At 31.1% G+C, this 12,492-nt stretch overlaps 1 protein-coding gene and 1 long non-coding RNA gene across 2 annotated transcripts in view; one reads left to right on the top strand and one right to left on the bottom strand.

Annotated features, from left to right (window-relative positions):
* The first annotated feature begins 524 nt into the window (after positions 1–524).
* Positions 525–12,492, top strand: part of LOC102676127 — a 413,064-nt gene continuing 401,096 nt past the window's right edge. Inside the window, exon 1 of the mRNA XM_031510593.1 lies at positions 525–1,607. Coding sequence (XP_031366453.1) covers positions 1,502–1,607 — 106 coding nt within the window. The 5' untranslated portion in view covers positions 525–1,501. The remainder of the gene's footprint in view (positions 1,608–12,492) is intronic.
* LOC116185627 overlaps positions 12,238–12,492 on the bottom strand; it is a 26,419-nt gene continuing 26,164 nt past the window's right edge. The window contains exon 4 of the long non-coding RNA XR_004150491.1: positions 12,238–12,459. This is a non-coding gene — a long non-coding RNA (uncharacterized LOC116185627). The remainder of the gene's footprint in view (positions 12,460–12,492) is intronic.

The following is a 12,492-nucleotide window of genomic DNA, read 5'->3' as shown; positions in this document are numbered from 1 at the left end:
AAAATTCTAGAAATAAGATACAAAAATTAGTTAAAAAAAAGTTTGTTATTATATTAATTTATATATTTACCAAAATAAATATAAATCATTCCATTTTTAGCAAAAATACACAAGTACATAAATTCTCCTATATTTCCTTATTTCACTATACACAAAAAATCAATATATGTTGTTTCAAGAAGTAAAGAGATTAAAAATTAATAAAACTTACTAAAAATTCTTCTCCAAGAAACATTGAAATGCAGAGAAATAATAACTTTACTCAAAATTTTAACTACTTTTTAATACCCAATAACTCTGATTCGAAGAATATCATATCCCTTCGTTCAAAAACTATCTCAAACTATCTCAACTTAACCCTCGTCAAGAAAACGACATATACCCTGAAACTTCGACGTCGTACATCAAACATCAAAGCGAATTCGAAACAACAATCCATGGGAAATAATACCCACCCTCTAGATCCATCAGGAAATCTTAATTCGCAGGACATTTCCACCACCTTTCCACGGTCGTGTGCACGCTTCTCCCACCTGCCGCCACCCCGGATGGACGAGAGCTGGCGGTGGCAGTCGGCTTCCTTCGTAAGAGCATGCGCAGTGACCCGCATGAACGACAGGTGCGCGCCGTTCGCCAAGAACCGCTTAGTTTCGGGTGAGCGTACGAATCGGTCGTATCGCGTCGTGCCACCACGGTATCCCGGCACGTTATTCGCGGCCTCTCTCCTATCTCTATCGTCGCTCTCGTTCGAAAACACACGCAGTACACACATACACACACACAAACACAGATACACACGGTGCACGATCATCTCTCGACGTGATTATTATACTCTCGACCCGTGGCCTCTAAGATAAAAGGCGTCGTTCTAGAGCGATCCTCCTCCTCCTATTTCTATATCGCGCGCTATATCCTTCGTTCAGGGTACCAGGAGTTTCTTACCTAACCAAGTGGAAGCTTGTCGACGCCCTCGGACCCGATTCCCTCCGTGTCTCCTCCAATTCCTTCCCGTCCGGTGGCTGGCTGCACCAGTAGCCCGCCGTTTATCGAGCGTGCACGTGCTCCGTTTTCGTCCCTCCGTGTGACACGCTTCCGTCAATCTGACGGCTCTCCATCCTTGGATCCAGATTTGCTACGTTTACCCGTTTTGGTGTATGTCGTGTTTCCAATGGATTCGCTGTGATCCCGGCGTGTTGGATCGGATGCTCCGCGGGAGGATCGATCTCCGTGGGAGAATCTTGGAACTAGCGGTTCCGGGTATCCACGATCCGGCTTGAGTCGATCGGGCCCTGTCTGGCCAACCACGGCCGAGAACAGTGCAGGAAACTGTACTCCACGATCTCTACGCGACCTGTTGTTTGAAAATTAGGGTAATATTGGTCGGTGAGTTGTGTGTTGGCTGTGAGAGAAGGATATATCCACGGTACAGTGACCCGACGAATGTGGTGCGTGAATTATTGAGTCGAGTTTCGTTTGCCTCGTCGTTTGATTCGTCGTTGGGATGGCAAGTGGACAGGATTTACCTAGCAGGATTACGGACAGGGATCTGACGAGGATGATCCTCTTCATGCTCCTAGGCTTTGTCCAACTTCTTCAGTGTGTTAGAGGTGAGTTTATTCTCGATTTTTTGTAATCCGATAAAATTAATGTTCAATTATTCTTTTTTTGGTTTTAGAAACGATCCTAAAGGAATAGAGTTGATTGCTTTACGAATATTCTTGAGATTCGAGTCATTATTTCTAAAAAATTTCAATCTTTAAAGTTTCAGAAACGTTTTAAAAAAATATGACAGATTAGAAGTAACAAAAACTTCGCGATTGTAGGTTAGGGAAAGAGTTAGATATTCCGAAGAAAAACGTAGATAGAAAAGGAACTGGGACGCGTGTACAAATGGCCCGCGATAGAATTTACGAAAAACTCATGAAAACGAGCTCTTGAGAATTTCCAGCGACTGTGGCGATAAAAAATATCCCGTTTTTCGTAGAAGCCTGGCTTGTTGTCGCGCGTTTTACGAAATTTATCGAACTCGTGATTGTTACAGAGAGCGGGCAAGTTACTTGGACTCGAATAAACAAGCTTTGTCGATTGTCGTTGTTGTTCGAGGAACACGACGCCACGAAATATCGGTCGCGACGCACAAAGTGTAATTTCAATTGGTGATCAGGGTTAATGGCTTTGGTCTCTTGTTACCTGGAAATGCGCGATGTTTTGTGTAAATAAGGGGAGATGTATACGCGTGGATACGCGATGACGAAGTTTTGCGTTTATTCCGGGAAAAGAATGTTTTTGTGTTATTGTTATCATACAGTAATGAAGCAATGAATGAAACGTATTGTGTTATGGTGTACAGTTGATATCGTTAATGTCAAAATAAAGATATGTACACAAAGTGTAGAATATTGTATTTGAGTTGTGATCAATTTTATAAATATTAATCGTTTGAAAGATTTAAAATTAATTTTTTAAAAGATACGTCTTATGAAAGGTGTTAATTTAACTTGTGAAATTTAATTAGATTTATCAGTGATTTCTATATTCTTTTTTTTATTTTGTTTATCAAATTTTTCTTATTAGTTATATCAGTGATATTAAACGATAACTTTGTTGAAATTATTGTGCGTATATTTTCAAACGTGATGCAACGAATGAACGTATGTGCCAATTCGTTCATTGTATTCATTGCTGTAATTAGGAAAAAACTAAAAATGGAAATATCTTCCTTGAACATTTCTAAGAAACTATTAATTTAAATCATCGATTTAAATGTCTTTTGGATATAGAATACGATATTTATAATTGAAGCAAAAATAAGGGTGATGTTTCTTTGTAACAATGCAATGATTAGGATTTATAAAATTGAAAAATGACGTGACATGTCTTTTCATATATAAATATTCGATATATTTAGTACGAATGTACATATTTCCAGAAATCTGTCAGAATTAAAACAGAATCTTTAATCTTCTCACGTTTTATTTGAATAATTAAATAATTCTATTATTTGCAAAATAAGTATATATTTACAATAGAATTAATTATCTATTTTATTTAATTTCAATCGTAAAATTTACATTATTCTATTTCTCCTTGTCATCAAGCGAGTGAATGCACGTCATCAAATATTAAATTATTGCGTGTAATAAAACGTGAAATTTAAGAACGGTATAAATAAAAATATTAATTCTCTAGCTACGTGTATGTAACGTGACCGAAGTCTGGCGAATTCAAGCACGATGCATATTTATAGATTACGCGGAATCTTCGAGTGAGATAGAAATCGAGAGCTCGATCATAGTTTGGATATCGTACAACGAAACTCTGACAGATTGTTTTGGCTTGTTTTAGAACAAAATTTTCCACATTCGTCATATCCACTTTCGTCTCGAAGGGAGGAAAAACGAGTTAATTTCTCTCTCTCACGTCCTCATCATCCCCGCATTGATCCCCGCATTTGAACACCCTGCATTTTCGAATACGAAATTTTTCGAAGTTTCTGTCATCCAATGTATATTCTCATCAGTTATGCATTTCAGATTTCCAGATTGAATAACTTTTTCGTGTCATAATGATTGTTGCTCATTGCTGTCAATGAAATATTTCATATCTTTAAAAAGAATTCCATTTTTTTTTTTAAACATTTCTTAGAGATAGACGTGAAACATTGTATTCAAAATTTAATGTAATCTATTGAAATGATTCAAAAATATTGTAGCTGTAACAATTACAGATTTCTTAAAATGTATAATAGCTGATCACATGTAGAATATATTTCTTTTTATTTGCACGAATTTATTCACATTGGTTTATCAATTTATTTTCCGATCAAGTTGACTATTGTAACCTGATTTTTTATGGTTTCTAATGGAATTAGTTACATAGGAACAAACCTAATATTCCCTATATATAAGACGTTAATGTTTCCAAGGTGGTGAGCGACGATTTCGCATTTCCAGGCGCCAGAAATAGAGTAATTGTAAACATCTTGCGAGGCACAACTGCTTTTCGTAATTTGTGGATCAAGGGATATATAGGTCGGTTGCTTTGTTTATTCTTTTTCTGTTCTAGAAAATTTTAAGTTAAGAAAGAAATAAAAGTATGACGAATATACGAGAAATTTTTCTTTTCTTTTTTTTAATATAAATTTAATGATTTTGAAATAAATTTCTATTTAAAATAATTATATCGTGTTTTTATAAACAATATTTTAAAAAATATTCTCTTTGAAAAGATTAAAAATCGCAGAAAAATTCTAATCTAAATTCTACTCTTCTTGTTGTTACGTAGATATACTATTTCATTGATTAGTATTTTTATATATGTACGATATATATACGATATTATATAAATTTAAAAAAAAATTTAAATAGTATAACATAATTTCAAAGAATTTTAATAGTGTTTTTTTTTTTAATTTGTTTTTTTTTAATATGTATGCTTCCACATACATAAAGAATGGATTAGAATAATGATAAGCACGATAATTTAATAAATTCATATCGTATTCATACAGTGAAAGAATATAAGGATTTATTTTCGTCGAAACATTCTCCATGATGAATTATCTCCATAGAAATTCTTTATGAATATTTCAATAATTTTTACAAACGATTCATTGTAATGTCTTTCAAACACATGAACAATAATGTATTATTATTATTAATATTAGATTATATATATACGATTATGTGAAATAATGTTTTTTATTGACTTGATATTCTATTTAATATCCAGCTAAAATACATGCAAATGCATACGCGACAGAACACGAATTATCACAAAGTTAATCCAATTTCTAATTTTTTAATATTCCATTAAACTTTAATTCTTATTCCTAAAAGTATAGAAATATATCATTCGCTACAATGCTAATAAATTATAGCAATTATTCAATTATCATATCACATAGAATAAAATAAAGAAATTAACGAAATATCCATTCTATTCTCCTAAGAAAAACAATGAAAGAGAAACACGTATACACATATATACACGCGCCAAAAAAAAAAAAAAAAAAGAATTCCGCATAAATTACAATAACAAGTATAATCTTTAACCTGCCTTCTTTGATGGTTTTGAACATCGCACACGGTGCCATAATCTTCAATTTCTTTTAAAATATTCCTCTCTTCGACGTAAGGGGTGCACGCGGAAGCCTTTCATCCCCGTATAAAACGCTTTTTCGTCGATCTTCCCCGGTATCGAGAATCGAGGGAAGGGTGGGAGGAAGAAAATTGCGGCAAGAATTCGACCATCCAGACGCGGCTGAGGCGATATTTGCATACGGTGGCCGGGTATAAGTGGTGGGGAAGAAATCGAAACGAAGAAAGAATAAAGTTTTCGCGCTTGTGTATCCCGCGAGGGCAACAATTTATGGGGTGCACGTCGCCGTTTCGAGGATAGGCAACGCCATACTCGCGGATACTCGTGGCGTTTATTATCAAGTTCGTGGCCTCGTGAGAAATTCCGGGATATCCTGTACAGTAGCTGGTAAGAAGTTAATGAACTTGGAAGAATTTCACCCTTTTGCCGCGGGATTATATAACCGCGATCTTTCATTAATCATTTTGGAAACGAATTTCTCCTGATTAATGAATTGTGAAACGAAAAATGTTTATTTTCGATTTTAAATTGTTTCAAATGTTAATTTTTTGTTGTTAATATTTTTAGAAGAAAATGCTTTATAATGATATTATGATGCTTGATATTAATGGTAATACAAATGGTGTAAAATTAATAAAATGATAAAATTTAAGTTTAAGAGAAGGAACGTTTAGTTAATCGAGCATGGAAAAGTTCAAGCTATGTTTATTTATTATTTACACGAAAGTATGATATGTATAATATATTTTATAGATTGAATTTTTTAGTAGAATAGTTGTTACGAAGTTGGAGATGTAGTTTAGTTCGTGTTTTGTTAGGAGGGAAAGGATTTATGAATAGTTTAGCGAAGTTGATTCAAGTAACACATCAAGTTTTGTTGAAGTTCGGCGAAATATGTTTAAAGTTTGAAGAATTTAACGACGTGGATTTCCATACGATTTGTGAAATATAATTTAAATATTATCAGGATTACGTTTATTATGTAATTTTAGGGAAAAAATCAATCTCATTTTAAAGAATAAAGTCTATACTTTGACACGCCTGTTTCTTAAATTTTATATTAAAAAATAATTACACATATTTTCCTTTATCAATGTTTCTCAACAATTAATGATATTCGTATTTCATATTCATATTTAGGATTGTTATTACATTGATGTACTACTGTCTACGTTGTAAATTTAGAGCATACGATTCTTTTAGAATTGTTAATGGCAATTTCTGTATGATTTGAAACAGAAGCACAAATCTTCTTCTTTAGTTTTCAAACAATGGTTTAGCTGATTCAGCTGCTTTATATCTGCTTCTAGACACTGCTTTCTCTAAAGTATTATCCATTTTTTTTTTAATTTTTTTTCATAATATGACGAATGTTGATCTAGAAAATTCCTTGTTCTAGAATTTTTGGTTACAAATTATTAATTTTATCATATTTTGTGATTCAAAATTCTACATTCAATTTCACAGTAAAACATATCATGGAATTTGATTAAATTAAAGAAACGAAGTATCATTAATATTCTATTGAATATTTGAAATCAAGAATGAGCTTCAAAAAAATTTCTTTTTGAAAAATATTAAGTTAAAAAAAAAAAATGGTACAAATTTAATCATACATAGAGTTTCAATAGAGTAGATTTTCAAATCACATTTCTCATTCTGTCGATTTCCATTATATCTGTATATTTATAGCTTCACTTATCCTATAAAAGCGTATTAAAGTAAAAGTTTTAAATTCACGATCTCGATCGAAAGCTAAATCAAAAAGTTCAATCTCTGAAAAAAACTGCTTGTTCTAATTATTCCAATACATTTATAGTATGTACGATTCATCGAATCAAGTTCGTAAATTTTTCCGATAATATTGAGCTTTGAACACGGCGCAAATAAAAAATAAAAAAAAAAAAAAGAAAATAGAAAAATAAATCATGATCAAAAGCTTGTGAAATAAAACGAAGATGAAAGTTATTGGAGTTTAACTAAATTCGCGTATAAACTTTGGCGAATTAAGAGGTCGAGGAATTTTAATCCCCGTAATGAGGTAACCCTCTCTCGTCATTCAGAGGAAAATCTTTGTTTCCAGCTCGTTGTTTGTTCTTGCTGGGAAGATAACTATTTTAAAGTTAAAATAGTCTTTTGATTTGAATAGGAATTATCGCGGATCAAACTTTCTCTTCTCTTTTTATATAAAGGTACGCATACACTCGCGTATTAACTTCTTGCTGGAATGAAACTTGAGAAAATAAACATGGAACGAATGGATTGATATTTTTTTGCACTGTGATCTTTTGATTTTGTTGAATCTCGTTTTATTTTTATCTTTATTCATTTGATTTCTTTAGTGAATGGTTTTAGAATGACGTGCTTATAATTTTAACTTTTATTTTTGAAATTTTTTTTTGTTATTATTATTGAAAGAAATTACAAACATTTTTGGAACTCGAAAAAAATATATCGTATATTTTTTATAAAAAAATAGATTTAATAAATGGCTATATAATATACAAAATATAAAAATTGCATATAAATTATACTTGGCATATACTCGAATTTTATATAGATGTATCTCTCTGTCATCAAGTGAAAATTGTACAATTGTACGCTTCAGAAACCGAAAAAAATTCTCTATTCATCTCAATATCAACCTCAAATTTTCACATAATTCACAATTTCAAACTCATTTTCAAATCAAAAAATCCACGAAAATTGAAACGCTTTCATCCGAAAAGAAGCTTTTCATCAAATTTTTCGAAATACTAGAAATTGTGAAATAATGCTTTCTTTAGAATCCCCAAACTCTCTCGACGAGAATTCTCCGGAAGGTAAATAATTTTAAACCACGGTTAAAAACCATGTCTCTGAAATTCTGAAGCCTTAACGAGTGTGGCCAGTTTATTTTTCGTCGAAACTTTTAAATATTGGAAAAGCGACTCCAGTTCGAACCAGCAGGTTTTCCAGTTCTTGACAGTTTCACGATTAACGACTCCGACTCGCGGAATCGAGTTCGAAGCGGGTTCGTCTTTATGAAATTCCAAATTTGTTTCTCGACCTGGACAAACGATCGTCGCTTTGGATGAAACTTTTCCAAAAAAAAAAAACTCACGTAGAACTCTTTAATTACTCGTTCGCTCATCGTGGAAATGTCAAACGTGTTTCATTGTTTCATTGCGGAATAAATATTCAAAGCGGGCGATTATGTAAATTGTTGGCGGGTTGTCGAGAAGTCATCTTTTATTGGCACGAGCGAAATTTACGGTATCAAGCTTGTCAACCGTTTTGATACGGTGCACTGTAGGAGATGAAATTTGTTTTAATTTAAATCGGAGGAAAGAATATTTTGCTTGATGGAAATTTACCGTGAAACGTGTTGTACGCGTTTGATTTTTTAATATTGAAATTTCGACGCGAATTTAATCTCATTGGGGATGAATTAATTAATGTTGGAGTATAAAATAGTTGAAGAGAGGAAAAAAAAATAATAAAAGAAAAAATGACGCAAATGATGAAATCTTTTATTCGGAAAAATTAAATTTTCCAGGAAAATTTTATATTATTTCAAATATTTGATTTTTATCTTATTTAAATGCACCAATATATCTCTCGAGAGATTAATTATTTATGGAACACGTAAATATAATTGTAAAGTCGATATAATTATTACAAACACTTCGATGATTAAAATGTAACATAACTACTAATTATTTCAGAAATAAATATCTGAATTTCATGATTTAATATCTAAATATAGTATCTAAAATATAACAGTAGCAGGATTAACATAATGCACAAAATTGTAAATACTTTATAACAAATTATAGTCATCTTGAATTTCTAATTAATTCATAATTATTCGTTAAGAATAATTATAAAATAAATAAATATATTCAAACGTAATATAATTGCACTTATTATAATTACAAAGTTACTACTTTTAGTTATATGCAATATTACATTAATTCACATTATGAAAATTATATTACGAAATTTAATATAAATAGAATCTGAATATACTATTGCTTTGCAGCCCTCAGTAACGATTATTTAACATAATTATCCATTGCACTTTGATATGAAGAGTATCAAAAACAGAATCGCGATAAAATAATTTTTTAAAAATGAATAGAAATTGAATAGAATATAATTTCACTTCAAAGTAATATATTTTAAATTTTTGACACAAAAGATTTTTATATCTCTCAAATCATTCATTTCATCAAACTGAATAGTTGTTTTACAGTAATATCAAATTCACAACTGAATACGTGTCTCAATCTCAAGAAAACACAAATTTTCGTTTCTTTAACAATCCCTCCCTCGATATAATGCAAAATCATATTTCCATCCCAAGTTCTGAATATTAAATACATTTCTGGATAGAAATTCAAACTTGGTTAGGAAACTCAGGGCGCAAGGCTAATGTTTAAGATTCGTAATTCGATTCAATTGTTCAACTCGAACAATTTTGATACCGTTTAATTAAATTGCAAAGAGTCGGGAATAATGATTGTCAATCCCCGTTGTTGACTCGAGCTGCTTTATCACAGGCTAGCCGATGGGGCTTTAATAACACCTGCGACAATGAAACGTTTTTGGATAATACGCTCGATACACGTTACACATTGTTTGCCGTTAATAATTATTCTCTGATTATGCATGATTACCCGAAGCTCTTTAGTCGAATTAGGATAAGAAACGAGGTTTATTCTATTATATAATTGTATTGTATAATTTTAGCTCGCAATATTATCTTATTATCTTATTAAATATATTTATATTGAAACGAATTTTTTCCTTCTGTGATAAATTTATAGTAATAAAATCGAAGGATTTATATTTTGACAAATTTTCAAAATCTATTTGTACTTGGAATTATTATTAAAGAAAGTTTTGAAATTAAAAATTGAAATTAACAAAAAGAGTAAAAGTTAAAAGAAAATCCTTTATCGCTAAAAGTTTCAAGATTTGAACTTTTAATATTTAAACTATATTAATTAGAAGAGAGAGACGTATAAGTTTCATATAAAAAGTTTATCATTATAAATATTACTTATAAATTTACATCATAAGCATTTATAATCGAGTGAAAATTTCAAAATTTTCTGCAAGAACATTCTGAACGTAATTATTATACTTCAACACGAAAATTTCCCAAAGGAATGTATCTTCAGTCAACTTAACTTAATATAACACATTATTGAAGTTAAAATTGACGTTTATAGAGCGAGATAAAAGAATTATCAACGCAAAACTTGAAATAGTAAACACCAAAGTTTATTAAACGATCATAAACTCATCTTCTGTCAGCTGTCTGAAAAAGACAAAACTTTGGAACGACCACTCTGCCACCGTTCTCACAAATCTTCTCACAAAACACAAGAAGAATACTCAATGTAAGATAGAAGTTACTTTTACTTTCTCCATAGATTCGCGATAAAGTCTTTGTTTCTAATTGAATCACCTTAATAAGATTTAACCCGGCAAACGAGCCTCTCGCGTTTTATCGTCGAACACATCCCCAACAACTTTCCTAGAAGCGGTAACACGCTTAAAATAGGCGTACTCTAGAGGTGGCTGAAACAGCGTGAATTCTGACGACAAAAATAAACATTTCGCCTATATGCTAGAGGGAACTGTGGTGTAACGCGCGAATGCGCAGAATTAATGGTTCGTTGTTAAAATGCGTCATTTGCCAGAATAAAACCTGTCGATCGAATATTTCCTTCTTGCAGTCTTATCGATAATCCTGCTATTTTCGATTGGGGATAAATATTTCATTAAGAAGAAGAATTGAAAAAAAGAAGATGATGCAAATAAAGAAATAATTTAAGCGAATCGAAGTGATGAAACGTTGGAGCAGATATTGAAACAGATTGCTATCATTGTTATTGGTAAATAGCAATGTTATTGTTATGGAACAATTTACTGTTTAATACATTATTATTGAAAGATATTCAAGCAGAATAATTAATTTAAAGAAGTAATTATAATTATTTCTTATTGAAGAAAAACTTTATATTCAAATGTTTCAATTCTTCATTGCTATTAATATTTTATTCTTTGATGTTATTAAGAATTATTATTTATCCATTTTCGAAAAATTAAAATTAGACGAAATAGTTTAGAATTCGATCTATGTAATCTCAATGTTTTAATTGCGTTTTTAAAAATTCTAATCCGATTTTGGCGGAAGACAAGAGATAATTCAGAGTGAAATCGCTAAACTTTCGAGCCGTGATCGACATTGATCTGCAACACGTTCCAGTTTTACCACAGTACAGAGCGTGACAACACAGTTTCGTCGACTCTGTATTTTTGACAGTTCGTTTAACGCGTCCTGTCGGTTGTTTCAGTTTCAGTTACGTCTCCGATCGCTGTTCCCGATTTTCACTTGTGATTAAAGTTCGTTTCATCTCCTCTTTTCCTCCCTTTCTCTGCAACAGAGAGGATTTTGCTCGGCTTTTTCAAGAGAATTTTGTCGAACACAGATTTCTCTGCTTCCCCCCTTTTTTTCTTTTGTCGTTAAATAAATTTCTCCTTTGACTGCGAGATAAATTTTTTCAATTAAAATACCGAAACTTGATAAACTTCCTTTCATTATCTTTTCATACTTTGAAATAAAAAAAAAAATATTGTGAACAAGGTGAAGAAAATTTCTTTGTCCTTAATCGATGAAAGGATCTTTTTATTAAAATAGAATAATTATAATAATAATTTTTTTAAACATTTATTATATGTATATTTATATGAAAGAATTCGTATAGTTCGTATAGTAATTTCTCTATCTCTTCTTTTATTTCTTTAATTAGGAAGAGAAATTACTTTCAAATTATTATTAATTAATCTGAAACATATCATTTATTTATTCATACTTATAAAATTATTTTTTATTTTATAATTCAGATTGCAGATTTATTAAAATATATCTTCTGATATTAAAAATGATTAAAATATATATTTTACAAGTATAATCAAAACATATTGTAATAATTAATGTACGAGAAATTTTATGAAAAATTTCCACGAATATTACTTGTTTCATGAATATATTTATTTATTTAAATATCTATAATATTATAAAATTTAAAATTTTTTCAATAAATATGCAAAAATATGAGGGAACACCTAGCCAAGATTCGATTTGCCGACTCAAATCCTGAAAAGCAGAAAGGACCTCAACTCTTATCTGTACTGGTCGCTTCTCTCCTCCTATTACCTTCTTCTCGTTGTTATCTTGTTTCTACTCCAAGAGCAACGGAGGCAATCTTCTAGAGGCTTGTATTAATTAATAATACAAGCTGTATTAATTAATAATACACAAACACACACAACTTGAAACACTTGGATAGGTACAATGATGTACTCACAGTAAATATAAAGGAACACGGAGAACAC

Source organism: Apis dorsata, unplaced genomic scaffold (genome assembly GCF_000469605.1).
Source record: "Apis dorsata unplaced genomic scaffold, Apis dorsata 1.3 scaffold_27, whole genome shotgun sequence".
Taxonomy (NCBI): domain Eukaryota; kingdom Metazoa; phylum Arthropoda; class Insecta; order Hymenoptera; family Apidae; genus Apis; species Apis dorsata.
Note: the sequence above shows the minus strand (reverse complement) of the source record. Positions and strands in the feature narration are given on the sequence as shown.